General features: G+C 39.0%; 1 protein-coding gene across 2 annotated transcripts in view; it reads right to left on the bottom strand.

Annotated features, from left to right (window-relative positions):
• The window catches only part of LOC121316886 (son of sevenless homolog 1), a 55,558-nt gene that overhangs the window by 19,390 nt on the left and 20,041 nt on the right, over positions 1–16,127 (bottom strand). For both annotated transcript variants that reach the window (XM_041252173.1, XM_041252174.1), the window contains exons 5-10: positions 13,716–13,925; positions 12,904–13,047; positions 12,566–12,676; positions 11,770–11,868; positions 3,106–3,233; positions 1,599–2,254 (exon numbers count right to left, since the gene is read on the bottom strand). In XM_041252173.1, coding sequence (XP_041108107.1) covers positions 1,599–2,254; positions 3,106–3,233; positions 11,770–11,868; positions 12,566–12,676; positions 12,904–13,047; positions 13,716–13,925 — 1,348 coding nt within the window. The remainder of the gene's footprint in view (positions 1–1,598; positions 2,255–3,105; positions 3,234–11,769; positions 11,869–12,565; positions 12,677–12,903; positions 13,048–13,715; positions 13,926–16,127) is intronic.

Below are 16,127 nucleotides of genomic sequence, written 5' to 3' on the forward strand. Positions count from 1 at the left end.
TTACTGTACCTTTACAGTCGGATTAGATTTCTGTTGGACTAAAATGTAACAGGAATTGTTATTGTTAACTGCTCAATATTTTAAATGTGCAGCCCAACCCTGGAGTAGGCAGAACTCAGAAAGGACTCGTTTCTCATCCTGTGTTAAAAAGATCTAACAACCAGAAAGGCTAGCCCTGAACCTTGTTTGAAGTGTTCAGTGGGATGGGGATAATTGCTTTGCAACTGCTAGTCCTAAGGCCACATATAGAAATGGTATTACTGTACTTGATGTTAATTAAATTAACTTTCCCTGAATTCCAAGTCCTGCCAGCCCACTTGCTAAATGAAACATCTCTAGCATTATTAATTTCTGAAACCGTGCTACAGTTACAGATGGTGAGAAAATGCATGGGCAGCTTGTAACTAAATTCCACATGGACACCACAGAGCTAGGGCAGAAACTTGTTTTAATGCAGAAAAAAAGGTCACAACTGAACCTAAAACCTTCATATGAAGTCAGTTTTGTCATCCTGTTCTGGCACAAGAGGTAAACAAGGTACAAATGAACTCCTACTCTAGTCTTTTACCAGTTCCAGCAGACATAATAAAAGCACAAATCCACTATTCAATGGATTATCACATTTTGGGAACTTCACTTTTACATTCCATAGGGTAATATGTATTCTGGCAGAATACAAATGGTTAAATTCAACAGTAATACAAAAAGTGTATAGAAACTTTGGCAAAACTGAAACCGTCATGTCTTCTGCAATCGGTAATTGAATCTGTTGTGCAATTCTATTTATCAGCTATACAGTTATCAACCTATCAAGGCTGAAAATGACACAAACAACATATTCAGTTCACTGACATCCTCTTGTTTTCTAAATATTTATGGAAGACATACAAAATGTTTTAAAAAGCACACTATTGACAAAATCAGAGGAGAGCAGGTGGAAATAAAAATCTAAACGCCTATTAAATCTACAGCTGACGTGTGAAGACTCCAATGTTCTGGCTGTACACACTTTCAAATGAGAAAATTGGATATCCAAGTGCAAAACTGAACTAAATGCTGAATGTTCTGTCCTAAAATGTATAAACAGTCTCAATTATATTTGGGTTGGAAGGATCACTGGTGCTAGAACGGCAAGCACTAAAGGGAGCAGCATGAGAAACACAGGCAGTAACTTTGTGCGTTTGCCTTAATAAAATCACCTCTTAACTGCTGAAAACTCCCAATTAAAAAAATCAATACAGGTACAAGCTGAACATGTTCATGAAGACCAGAACAGACCCGAACTTACAAGAGAAGCAACAGTCCACATCAGAGTTAATCAGAGAAATTATTTTCACAACCAATCAGTCATCTAAAGGTTCCCATTAGTTAACTTGGGTATGTTACAGCTATTTTGAAAACCATAAACAACTAAATGTATGCATCAATATAGAAAAACAATTACATAGTAATGAACAGCAAGCCGAATATTTAAAACAATTCCTAAGCAAGTTTAAAAAAAAAAAAAAAAAAAAAGCATAGACAAGTATGTATTGAATTGTCTTTTCTTTTTTGCATTCTTTCCTTTCTTGTGCCCCCCTCTCATGTGCCAATCTCACCTGCATACATATGGTAGGTGAGCCTCTCAATGAGTTTCACCACGGTGCCAGCCTTGATAATGGGGATGCCCGACTTGGACTGCACATTCTCCTCGAAAACCACGTTCTCCTCGGAGTCGGGCTCTGCGAAACGGTACATGTCTGGGGTGGGCAGCCTCATCTGCTCCTCCTTCTCCTCCTGCAGCATGGTGAGGTCCAGCATGCGCTCCAGGGTGCTGCGGTACTGCAAGGAGATGAGCGCCGCCATCCAGTTATTCTTCTCCTCGGCGGACTTGGCAGCAAACACCACGCTGTTGTCGTCCTTCAGGATGATTTCGAAGGCGTGCCGGTACTCGCCCGTGTCGTCCTTGTCGTTGATCTGCACCTTGCGCATGAAGAACTTCTCCTTGAGCCGGTACTCCGCGGTGCCAACACCCGGGAGCCGGGGCTGCCCGTGGTTGGACTTGCAGCAGATCATCAGCCCGTCGAAGAGGAAGATATGGCGCTCGTGCTTGGCGCCCACCCGCGTCAGCGTCCCCTCCATGATGAACTCGTTGCAGCACTGCCCGATGTCTTTGCCCTCCCAGCCGTCGATATTTTTCTGGATCTCGTTCATCTTCTTGATGGCCAGGTGCTTGCCCTTCATCTGCTGACTGTAAAACCGACAGGCCGACTCGCTGTGGATCGGAGAGAGAAAAATGCTTTGGTTTTGTTATTTTTTGTTTTTTTTTCCCCAGCAAAGCAGAATCTTCAAAACATGGGTCCAACACAAGCGGACATTGCCTGCTAGATAACAGACTGTGTCAATGGTCGAGTGTCAACAAAAGATTTGAACAAAGGCATTGGCATTTTAGTAGGTTTTAGAATTTGTTCACTCTTGACTTCTTCTTATACATTCACATTTACTCATAAGCTGTATTCGTAAAAAAAAAAAAACAAAAAAAAAAAAAAAACAATTGTCTAAATCAGAAATATAATGCTTTCCCTTGTCCAAGAATGTCTGAAAAGAGACATCACTGAAGGTTCAAGTCTTTTGACAAGAAGCCCCTGCCTTAAGCTACAACAAAACAGGAGTACTGTAAGGAACACCTTTACATCTAGTGTATACACTCACCCATTCATTTAATGAAAAAGTCAGTCTCCCACAAACATCAAAACATACTTACTGGTAAAATTTAAAAATGCATACAGTAATTCTGTAACAAGCCTGTTTAAAACCGCTACACAACTTTCTCATTACCAGAAAACCAAAAAAAAAAAAAAAAACCTAAGAAAAAAGCTGGACTTAAAATTGGGAGGCTGTGATGCCGTGGTATTTTTTGAAAGTTTAAAATAACAGGCCCCTAACTCACACCCTGACGTAACTTCCTTTTGACAATAGAGCAGGCCACCAAACAGGCTGCACCCTCCCTCTCTGGTCTCTCTCCTCAGGAAACTGGGAGAGACTGAAAAAGCCCATTACAGGAGGAGGTGGGTGTGTCAGGTGGTGTAACTGAAAACAGGGACAACCAAAACAAAAGACACTTACCTCAGTCGCCGCTTTGCCAAGCTTTTGGAGCATATCCTTTCCATGCTGCTCTGGAGGTTAAGCAGGGCTGTTATCGCCTGTTTCAGACATTCCTTGTCCTCTTCATCTTCACTCTTTTCTTCTAATTGCTGATCAGAAATAAAAAAAAAAGAAATGGCAGTGATGAAAGGAAAAGGTTGGGATTGAACAACAGTAAGGCCTTCCTCATGAGTGAGATTATCCACACCCAGCACACGGTCCTTGTCTACTAATCTCCCCCTCTGAAAACGAAAGGGGCATGCAACAGCAACCAGAAGAGTGGAATACAGAGGATATTTCCTGCTATGTGAAGGCTTTAGCCCTTCTGTGAGAGGGAAGCAAGAAAGGAATGTAATGCATGGGTGCACTCAGCCTCATAGAGAAGCTAAAACAAGAGGCAAGGAAATCAAACAAAAATAAAATAAGACAGCTGCAGCGACTGAAGTAGAAACTGTAGTGGTGTTTTTTTCTTACCACCAAAGACCTTTATATGAATCTAGGAAAGAAAACTCCACTCAAAACAGCAGACCAGTAAAGTAATCTGCTACATATTCCACTATCTATGCTCATTTTTTTCATATTTAAGTAAAATACATTGAGAATCGTAATTAATTATCTTGGACGTAGTCTTTTAGTAAAGTTACTTTTTGCTGAAAGAGTTGAGCGGGGGGGACCAAAAAAAACAGCATTTTCAGTAAAACATTTAGTCCCCTTGTCGTTTTTAACTGTGACAACTGTGCGTTGGTTTAGAAATCTGTACAGAAAACAACTGCACATCCCTGGTGGTCATTTTCAAACTCTACACAGCAAAAAAACACCAAAAACATGCAAAATGATACACTCCATAAGCCTTCTAATTCTCTGTATTCATTAATTTAATCATTCAGATCTGTTAAGAGGTCGCGGAACAATTTGTTAGAAAACATTTCCAATTAAGCGTTACTGCTGAAATGAAACCCTTTCTTTACAAGAACCAGTGGCATATATATTCTGCACCAACAACTCAAAACATAACGAACATTTTTCCACTCCGAAAGTAGATTAAATTCCCTACCTTGCGTATGAAATGTGTGACACTAAGACTTTGGGGTTCACATGGACAGACCCTTGTGACCTGGAGAGGTTTTAGCTGAATAAAATCATAATAGCTGTAAGCATAAATCACTTGAACTTCGTCTTAAACCATTATACTTAGACAGCTTGTATATGCTAGCGGGTGGCTTTCTTTTCCAATTGTTCAATTCTTTTCATGTTCAACACTGAAGACCATCTATGTTCAATTATGGCAGCATAAACTGCCTCTACTGTCTTAAATATATCATACAAGACTTTTTCCTCCTTAAAATACATTTTTAAAAAAATCTATGAAAAACTTCATCATCCATGTGATCCAAATTAATTATGCATTTTACATTTCACAGACCTGTTCAGTTCATGGCAATTTTGGCTTATGAAAATATATTTTTCATGCTTTAGGATATAATACTTTCTTTTAATATTACAGAACACACACCGCTTGCCTCAAATAAAACCGCAATAACGTATACATTAAATCTGTTTGTCCCTTGAAAGCAACAGGTACAAGTCTCACCTCAAGATAACATACGTTGTCAGCAAGTCTCAGTACTCAAAGGGCAACAGGTCATGGAGCTGCCAGTATTGTTCTGTCACCTCTTTTTCTTCAGTGAGGAGGAGGAGGATGATGATACAGCCTGCTGAGTGCTCGAGTGCCAAAGCATGATACCGAGCATGAAGCCACCGTGAGCAGCAGAAGGCTGGTTGCTGCCACCATGACAACAGGCTTCTGGCACTTCATACGCAAATGAAGCCCACAAGGATACAATCCCTGCCTAACACTCATCGAAAGACATGCGATATCTCCATTCACAGCACCAAAGAACACAAAAATGAAGTGTTGGCTGTGGTAGCAGGAACAAGCAAAACTGCCTTGAGGATTATGGATTGTGTAAGCCCCATAATCAACAGGTGCTTACAACACCAAATCTACCCACATGCACAAAGCATTACTGTGCAATATCACATGCCATAAAGCAAGTATTACAGAGTGAAGTGGTAGATAAAACATAAGGGGTAGATGCAATAAATGACTGTATGAATGAACGAACAAATAGTACTTTACTGAGTTTACCCCAGTACTGACACACTGTTACATAACCAGGTTAAGATTTATACAGTTTTACGTTGATTTATAAGGCCTTTAACATGCTATTGTGCTTAATTGTCTATTAAATGCAATTACGTGCATTGTTTATTAAAAAGTTTTCACAGTTTTAAAAGATGTTGTATTAGTATGCATAATGTGTTGGCCCAGAGCAATTCCTCCAAACAAACTGTGTTCAAATTATTTAAACTGCAACAGAGCAGTTCATTTTTTGATTGCAGTGCCTTTAAACTAAACACTTCAACTGGGAAAAAATAAGCATTTTTATCTGAGAATCTGCTACTTGTAAGGGAGTCCAACTTTACATACCGATACAAGAAAATTCAATTTTACATGATTGTTCTTTGTGTTTGTAGGCTATGCCCTTTTAAGCAAAGCGTCACACATTCTGCTCATTCATACCCTTCTATAGCTTCAAACCCTTGACTGGTCTTTGTTTTTTGCGAGATATATAGAGAAGGTGGAATGCACTGTGGAATAACTGCGGCTGAGTCAGCACAAGGCGATACTGAATGATTCACATCACATTCTGAGAGAAACCGCAGGCGTCTCTGTTGGTTAATTAGTGTGCCAGCCGAATCCTGGAAGGGACGTGCTGACGTACTTTCAGAAGACACAGGGGAGCAGCGTGACTGTTCTGCAGAGAGGTTAACTGGGCAGGCATGACAGCAGCACGCCTGTACTGGCTAGTTTATTCAGTATCACACAAATCAGGATTTCTCTCAACAATGAGGGCAGAAACAATGTCATCCTCAATAAAATCGATGGTTAAGGTACTCAATTCTACTTTATTAGCATTCCACTGACCGTTACGAAAACGTAGTCATTTTGCAGTAGTACAACTACAAGAAACTAAGGATACTGTAAGTAAACAAAATGTTTCAACTAAATTGTGTCTAAGAAAAAGGCTTTGAAACAAAGCAAACAGCCCATTAAATAAAGGAGTAAATTGGCATGTTTGGTTTGGGGTATAACTTTTAATTTAGAAGCTCCTTTAATAACACATTGCTTCAAATACAAGCTCTGCAGCACAACAATGACACTGACTATGTGCAAATTATTCCTCTCACTCATCTTATAATTAATAACAGCATTGCCAGATCAGTAGAATAACTTCATCAGCCACAGTGAGTTATTCTCTAGTGACCTGGCTTTGAATGCATGGTGCTCTGGTTTTGCATGTTTAAAACAATCCAGTGGATCATTACCTACTACTTCTCAGGATTTATCATTTTGTGTATGGGAACCAACTATATACTAAGCTCCACTGAAAGCAATAGTCTGGTTTATTGTACATGAATTGTATATCTGACCACTTTATTGCTCTTCCCCTTGTTCCTAATCACCGGGAAGATGTCATGCACCTGAATTTGAACAAAAAAAGCCAACAATCTGTTATACTTAAGAGAAATTCTGTGGGAAGTGATTTTTAGCAAGTGTAAAAATATGTATTCACTTACAACTGGTACTGATGAAGGCACTAGCCATAATGTTTGTCACTTGACTTCTTAATACAGTACTTTTATAGCCATACAAAGGGTGATAACCTGCATTTTAGCAATATAAATTTTGAGCAAAGTTTAGGCAAATAATAAAATATAAATGATTTTATTAATGCTAATTAGTATGGCTTTCAAGGAGTATGAACTGTACAGTATATGGTCACATGCAGGGTTGTTAAGTCTGGACCATTGTTGAGGGGTTCCAAGTGGTGCAAATATTCCTTGAATTATAACTGGTTTTCTGTGGATAACCTGGTCAGTCTGCTAGCCCAGGACAGCACTCCCCTAACACTTCTCGCACAAACAAGCACAATAAATAACCAAGCCAGGCATGACATCAGCCATCTCTGTGGCTTCCAAATAAGAAGAGCTTGTTCTGGGCATGTTGCTCTGTGGAAAAGCCATCCTGCTGTGCTAAGTGGCCAGCACTTTGTTCCACTGTACTGTGGGAGCTGAATAACAAACGAACTTGGTCTCCTGTGAACGTGTAACCGCACAGCACTTCTCTTCTTTACATGAACATCAACAGTATGTTTAATTGCTCTGAAATGTGTACATCTGACCTGGCGTACTGTTGCAATGTTCCATTTGTCTTTAAATCAATATTCTATATGAGGGTGGTGTGCCCGGTTGTAATTAAGCAGTTAGTGCTGCAGTCAGTCACCCTTGTGAGGGTTTTCTATCTTGTGTAAATACTGAAGAGAACTAGAGTGTCCATTAGTACAGGGCCTGTTGCTTTACTAACTGAGCAGTTTCCTAAATGGTATTACATTTCCGTTTTTATCAGTTTAAAGAAATAACAATGTCATATATTTAGCATCACATTGTAGCAATCGATCTACGTACTGAATTAAAGTTTTATGGTTTGGTTTTTTTCCTCCTCTATAGTCTATGAACAAGAGACTTACAAGAGGCTGGCTTAGGCTAGCACATGGATTCACCCTGCAGCAAAATTCAATACAAATAAAACTTGCGATTAACACAAAACATTTGAATACACATTAGAATGCAGCGGTTGTAAACAGGATCGTTCTATTAACACTGTTTAAAATAACATATATAAATATATATATATATAATAGATATATATATATATATCTATATCTATCGTATATATATCTATATATATATATATATATCAAAACAGTATGACCTAAACCCAGTGAAAATCCTCTTTTACTGTTTATAATTTTTTGTTTTCATTTTTGAGGGCAGCAAGTGATTGATTGTGTTGGTCCTCAATCAGCAGGTGGGCGGGTCTTTACGGAGTGCCCTTCAGTTCAAAAACATCTGCGGGAGATGGCTCGGGGCTGCTGCAAGGCCATGAGACTCCGTGCTACGGAGGTCTGGAATCCCGCTGGAGACTGCTGACTACTGCATGGGTTAACCAGGGTCAGGGTTCTAGCATTCACGCAAGAAACTGCAGCCACTGGCGGGCGTGTGTACACCGAGGGGTAGGAACGGAGCTTAGTTTCAGGCAACAACAGCCTACAGTATAGAGAGAATTGGACTCCAGCGGACCTCCTGTTTACGGGAGTAGCTCTAGCGGTTTTTACAGCACCTTTTATTTGTAGTTTTTTGTACTGTGTTTTATTTTGCATTTTTGTACAGCTTGCTGTACTGGCCCTCTGTGCGTTACCTTCGCTAGTAATGTCACATAACCACCTTTGTTATCTTTCGTTTCTGTTTTGTATGAATAAATCCTGCGCGCCTGTGCTGGCGTTTTCAACTGCACCTCCACTGTGACTCTGTCGCGTTAAGCAAGTGAGCGGCTCAAAGTGAGAACGCTCAGAACGCACACTGAGCTCATTTAAATGACTTAACGTTCTACTCCACGAGAGCGCTGAGCGACATTTAAAAATGAAGAATAATAATTCTTTGCTTGTTTGGGTTTCTGAGGTGATGGTAGATGAAATGGCCGTGTGACGTTATTGTTCCCTGCTGTACCTCACTGAGTTTGGCGCTGTGTTTAATACCGACAATAACGACATTAATAATGAAAATTATGAATAATATTAATATTACAAGCCTAATAATACATTAATAACCGTAAAACAGATCTACGTTTTTAAAAATGAAATTAAAATGATACAAATTCGAAAACAACAATTTTTACCATCTTATTTAGCCAATTAATACATAACTTCATAAGTCGAAACCAGTTCATCGTTCCCGACAACCGTATCTGTCAATCCTGCCTGTCATCTCCACTTGTTTCCTGCAGGTGGCCATTCTGTTATCTCACTCTGATCACTGTTGAGAGCAAGTCGTTAGGTTGATTATTTTACTGAGCCGCTTGCTCGCTTAACGCACCCACTCTATATGCTTAATCAGCGGATACTAGGGCTGCCAGCTGTCTGGGTTTCACCTGGACAGTCCAGGAATTGGCAGGAATTAAACCCGGACGCCCTAATGTCCGGTTTTTAAGTGAAATTCATAGAAAAATCACCAACCTTCCTTAATATTTTCTTTGACATACATTGGTTGCTTAAACGAATTCCAGTATCTTGTTAAAAAAAAAAAAAAAAAGGTTTAGTAATGACCTGTAGAGTCTACTTTGTCCCCAGCATTTGAATAAATGTAAACAATCCAAGTGAGGGGTTGCAGTCACGTGACCCCAGCAGGCTACATGCCGGTCAAAACAACCATGGTGGGTAATGCAAACGGTATCTTACACAACAAAAAAATAAATAAATAAAAAATAATGTATTTACAACCACAGAGCATACTTCTTACCACCAGTCACTGGAATTAGAAAGATATAATTTATGAATTTGTGACTCCTAGGCTACTGTGCACTTTCAGTGAGAGAGCACACTGACGTGATTTGACCAAGTTTCAAGAAAACGGATTTACCGGTACATGTTACCAAATAAGAAAAAAAACACAATTTCAATAGTTTGTTACAAAATACAGTACTAATATGAATTATATACAGTATTTCTATGTTCGTATATAAACGTTTAACATCTTTTTTAAATAGACTCAATTAAAACAATGTATATGAAATATTTGGTATAAGAGTATCATAACGTACAGAGATAAAAAAAATAAAAAAAATAACTTGTTTTACGAAGCGTCAGTAACTAGAATCTGTATATTTCTTGTAAAATCAGTCAGCAAGTGACGGCTAAACGGTTAAGCTGAGGAGACTGCGCTATAAAAAAAGGAGCACAGCATTAACAATATGTAAGGACGTGCATAACGATTTCTGTTCAGTTTTCAAGTTGCCTAAAATTATAGGTAGATGGATGCGATTTGCAATTATTGTGCTTTTAAATATGTCATAAATTATGATGTTTCCATAATTTCATATTAGTTCAGTAAAATAATAAAAATAGCATAATTCATTCTGTAAACGGTAAAGGCATATTCTATGTAAGGGCTGGGAATCATCAACCCGCTTAATTGTGTTAAAGTGCCCTACAATATACTGCAGTTTTGATAGGAAAACGGATGAGAAATAAGTCTGGGATTGGTCTGTGGAAAAGGTGGCAACCCTAGCTGCTACCCACACACCTGACAAGAGCAAGACCCTGTCAATCATGTTTTAACTACATACCTATTTTTTATTAAACATTATCTGCTTTTTTTTTTTTCTGCTTTTTTTTTTTTTTTTTTTTTTTAAAACATTGACATAAACAGACCTTGCACAGAAAAATAATGTAGTTAACATAATTTCTCATTAGCCACAGTAATGGCAACGTACAGTCCCCCACTCTCTTTAATTAACTGCCTATTTACAGTAAATACTACTCATGCCCTCTATAACACACATACACAACCCTACTGCTGTGGTGATGTCATAATTGCACATACAGCAATCTAGCCATAAATAAATAAATAAATAAAAATAAACAAAAAAAATCTATCCCACTGCACTGAAGCAGTATACAACAAGCTTGGGGTTTCAAGCATTTAAAACACTAAGCAAAGCAGATTCATTCATTCAAATCCATTCAAAACCAAAACAGCACTTGCTCCAGTGCAAAGTTTGCACCACTTGAAGTATCACCCCGCTTAATATCATAACCCATTTATTATCACCATTTTTGAGAAACAGCTTGCCATGCACCACAGGTTCTTTGAGAAATTGCCTCTCTTAATATCATCTCACAAACCCGCTTATTGTCACGTTTTGTGCCACTTGTAAAATGCTGCGTGGCTGGGCTTTACTGAGTAACCACAGGATAGAATTAATTTCCAACGCAACGATCAACCAATAGTCATCTCGGCTAATAAACTGACATTTTGTGCAGCCTGTCAAATGCTGCATAGGCAGTCTTAATGGGATACAGTTCACTTCACACTGATAGCTCTCATCAGTCGACAACTCATGCCTTTTTTAGATAATGACACAAACTGTTTCATTCCAGTTAATGATACAAAATGTATATGTCCTGTAGGAAACTATATGCATTTGTTTAAATGTAATGAACGACTAAATGTACAGTACTAAAACACTGCTCTTGAATTCACTGTTTAATTGTGAGTGTGTGTGTGTGCCGCTCCCCCCCCCCCACCCCACCCCACACTCATAATGTGCTCATGACCTGCTTTATATCACAAATTATGCCTGCACTGCACTCATGATATAAAGCGAGTTTTCCCAGGAGATAATGAAAGCCCTTGGGGTGACACAAGGCATGAAGATGCACAGCACAGAGAGTGCCAACAATCTCCAGGTCGACCTCCTTAGTCTTCCTTTTGCTTTCCAGATTATGTTCATATGAGGGATTTACATTTTTATTTCCCAAAATAAATGGCAAAGGAGAAGGAACAATCAAATTCTCAACAACAACAAATATTAGGTTTGTGGAGCAGTAAAGTATATAATGAATCTCAACAGACCAAATAATAAAATTGAAAACACAAAATGTAGGTAATTTATGGCTAACTCATTTTCAAACAGTGAGCATTGATGTCATAGGAGACAAAACACAGTTAAAAATGTTAGCTTACCTTTAAAATTTCAAAGTAGTGTAGACAGTGGTAAACTGGAGTTAAAAGCAGTCTGGGGAGGACATACTGGACAGCTTCTTTAAACCCTTCACTTGCAGACTGAAAGAAAAAAGGATTGTATGAAGGGGGACACATTTTTTCAAACCTGCAAAACCCATTGAGGTGTACAAGACATAAAACAGCACAGGGTGCTCTAACAGCAATAGTCGGCATGGCAACACACTTCACTTTACATACATTTACCATTACAACCTTGTAAAAAACGAACAACAATATGAAGGAGCTAGATGGAGCAGAAGGCTTATTCTAGACTTTCACCTCCGAAGGCCCAGGTTTAAATCCATTTCAGACTACAAGTAAATAGGTTAATGGTCTTAATTTCCCCTCCAGGCTGAGTTGTCAGTTCTAACTAGAAAACCACCACAGAATTTTGTAGTCTCTGATTAAAACCCAGGACAGATGTTCAAGTCAGTTGTGGAGGTGCACTGGTTGAAAAAATCGAGGAAAGCTTTCTCAGTTTGTGCCAGATCTCTGGCAGACTGCAGCTACTGCCTTTGTTGATTACCTTTCATGAACAATAGACAGGAGACAGCCTTGTACAAACTGCATAAACACCTTGTACCATTTAACGAAGTGCAGTATCTTCATGAAAATCTTACATCACATGTTTAGGTAAGCACAGAAGACATGAAAGTAGCGAAACAAATCACTTCTCGGTCGACGGTTGGCCGACTAGCTTCTCTTATTCCCTTCTCCCTGAGGAAGTGAAGGGGTTGGGCATGGGGTGAACACATACCTGTAAATAAAGAGCTGCCCCTGGCTTTGACAGCTGGCTGAGGAAATGGTCGTGGAAGCCCTGCCTGAGGATGTCCTGTGCATAAGTTTCATAAGGATCGAAAGCCAGCTCCTGAAACAATACGTTCACTTGTACAGAATGCAGGTCAAGAAATACACATTTCAAAAGGCAGTAAATGGTGGATGATTCTCATTTATTTATTTATACATATTTCACTCTGAAGAAGGACCTTATAGAGCACTGGACAAAATAAATTCTAAATGACTGAATAAAACGTAAACGGGTAATGAAAATAGAAGGTAAATAGGGAAACGCAGGGTAGGATGGGGGTCTCTTACCTCGGCCAAATCTTCAAAGCAGCTTCCTACCAAAGGATGAGGACTCCCTTCATCTGTCATCTCTACTGTGTCCTCAATAAGGCCCAGCAGTTTAACAGTGAGCTCGTGAATATCTACAATGCGGCTGAATATGTTCTCAACGTCCTAAGAGAGGAGAAGAATTAAATGTAGTTGTGCTGGGAGGTGCAAACCCATATAAAAAAAAAAATACTATATACCATCCAAAAACTCTATAGTATCCAATAATCTACTACATGTTTTACACCAGAATATAATAGGAAATTGTACAATAGTATTTGAATATCTGAATGTATTAGGAAATGGGGTTTAAAGGGCTAACAAGGTTTTAAAGACACCCCAAAGATAAGTTGGTTCTTCGCCTGTATTTTATACTTCAATTTAGAATATGCAGGTATTTCAAACACAATTCTATATCTAAGAAGTTGCTTCCATGTGCAGGTGTTCAACCAGACCATATGTACCACAGCAAATGTACCAGACTTGAGCACTTATCCATAGTATTGTATTGCATAGTATTGTAAATATTTGCATATCCTGAACCAGACCTAGGGTCAATTACAGTTGTAATTGTGCGGTTCATAATTGCAATTACAATGTAATTGTAATTGAACCTTGACAAATCTACATAATTGTAATGAAACCCTATAATTGATCAATTAGTTATGGATTTATTTGTTATTAATTCAATAAAAGGCCAGCGATAATGTTAATAATGTCAATGTTGCCTAACAAGAGGAGGGTTTTGTCAAAGGAGAATACAGCTACGAGGTAAGCAGGAGAGAGACACCCACGTGTGGGGAGAAGAGCTTGGTGTTGGAGGCGAAGGGTTCCCTGAAGACTTTGATGATGAGGTTGAGGTCCCTCAAGTACTGCCGCACCTCGGCCATAAAGGTCTTGACCAGGTCGTAGTACATCTGCTCCCCAGAGGCGGAGGGCTCCTCGTCCATGAGGGCCCACCCACTGATGTCCTCCTCATCCTGGTGGAACATGTCCATGAGCACCTGAGAAGGACAAGACATGTACTAGTCAGAGAGGGAACAAACTAAGCCACCTCATCATAGGGAATTTACCAGCACTCCAGCTTGATCTCACAGCTGGGGTTAAGCATAAAAATAATAAACACAAAATAATAAATAAAAACTGTCTCCATGGGGATGAAATCCAGGTGGCTATGCTGTTGTTTATCTAGTGATAAAAGTTAGAGTTACCATAAATAAGTCAATTTGACATCTCATATCTGTGATGTCAAAATGTTTAAATAGATATCAAATATAAAACATAATCTCCTGTAATGATCTTAAATGTGGTCACTATTTATAACAGTTTCATAGAAGACCCTGGGAATTTACAATATTGTAAATTTTTTTGGTAAAAAGAAAACATACGTCTAATGTTAAAACCGCCTGGGTTATTTATTTGAAGCTTTGTTACAGTAGCTTTTTGTTGGTTTGATGCCGGTGTACATGTTTGGTAATCTCTCGTTTAGCTGAACAATGTGTCCTTATGAGAAATTTGGAAGGAAAAAAGACTGAAGAGCCAGCTGACATGCATGGTTACCTAAAGTTTACACAAAAATAACTCCTAAAATAAAAGCACTTGGATCTTATATGGCATTGTATTTGTGAACAAAAAGCCAGCTTTACTGGGTTAAAAAATAAAAAAGGTTTGAAAAGCTCACTGGTCATTAAAGAGATGATGAATAAGCACTAACTAAACTACATCACAGAACACTCCGACACCTGTTACAAAATGTAAAAAAGAATTAGGGCGTTCATTGTTCTAGGAGTGGAATACTAGGATTTTCAAGGAGGCTTCTGGTTTTGCGTGGATTGAATTTCCATTACACAGCATTCCAGCTGCCATCATTAAATTAACCCAGGGAAGGAGGGCAATATCTCTCTGATCTATGACTAAGAATGGAAGGGCTTCAAAAGGAATGGAGAAGTCTAGTGAAGACTCACAAGACCATCAGGCCTTCAGTGAAGGGTCAGAGTTATATAGTTACACAATTCATCATACTATCCCTCCCCACCCAATTATGTTTCTTCATTGTAGCACAACAGCTCACGAGAATAAAAGACAGTTCTGCAGATGTCAGCTTAGTTCGGGCCGTTGTAGCATGGCATGGTGAGGTGAAGCAGCCACTGCCGATTTTACCCTCTCAACCCCCCCCCCCCCCCCCCCACAGCAGTGCAAGGGAAAACACAACACTCTCCATGGGGGCTACAGCCAAGATCGGCACGGCTCACCTGGCACACCATGCTGTCGTGCCTTTACCAGGAGAGCCACAGTCAAATCCTCACTCAAATCATTATCAAACAAAGAGTGTCAAAATAAACAAAATCCCTAGGTTCTGCTCTAGAACTGAATACCAAGAGACACAAAAGGGAAACCGGTGTTTGCGCTTAACAGAGTAGACTGATGTGTTTTTTTTTGTTTTTTTTCTTGTAAATGCACTGAAATTCAAAACTACATACAACAGTATTCAGAAGATATGGCTGGTGTGTTCTGGAATGTTTTGACTTGGCATTAAATGAACAAATAACATGAAAGCAAAACCCTATTCTTAGCCTACACTGATGTGAAGAATGTGAGCAGAGCATTTTCTCTTTCACAGTTGATTATATTCCAAGAATAAAAAGCTTTTTGTGGGCAAGAAATGTGTGTTGTCTGAACATTCTTCTACCATGACGGCTTTAACTCAGTAAAGCGTACTGGAGGTCTGCAGTCATTGTGTGAATTTCTCATTGTGTTACATTACTCTATTTAGGTTTTGCTATTTACTCTTAACCAAATAATAAAATCCTTTGCTGCATCTTTTGGGATGTTTAAGAAAAGCAGCGTGCGAGTGTATTTGTATAAGATTGCATCCAAGCGGGTGGACATGTTTCTGTGTAAAACATGCCTAGGTAAGTGATCCTCATGTCTACATGTATGTATGCCAGTTGAGAATTACAGCAGAGATTTGAAGGGAAAGGTTCAATCTAATATTTCTGTGTTAAACTGCATTGACAATACATTTAGGAACTTCACTTCTAGTTGCCTTGGCACACCTGCGTAAATGTAATAAATGCAAATAATTCTGCTGCAATTTTAATTATAATTATAACTGATCTCAGGCCTGGTGTCCTATTGCTGCTGTCTTGCAGAAAACCCTTTTTATTTAATACAGCTACCAACTAAATATTAGCCTATGAGTCGGA

This window comes from Polyodon spathula, chromosome 6 (genome assembly GCF_017654505.1).
Source record: "Polyodon spathula isolate WHYD16114869_AA chromosome 6, ASM1765450v1, whole genome shotgun sequence".
NCBI lineage: Eukaryota > Metazoa > Chordata > Actinopteri > Acipenseriformes > Polyodontidae > Polyodon > Polyodon spathula.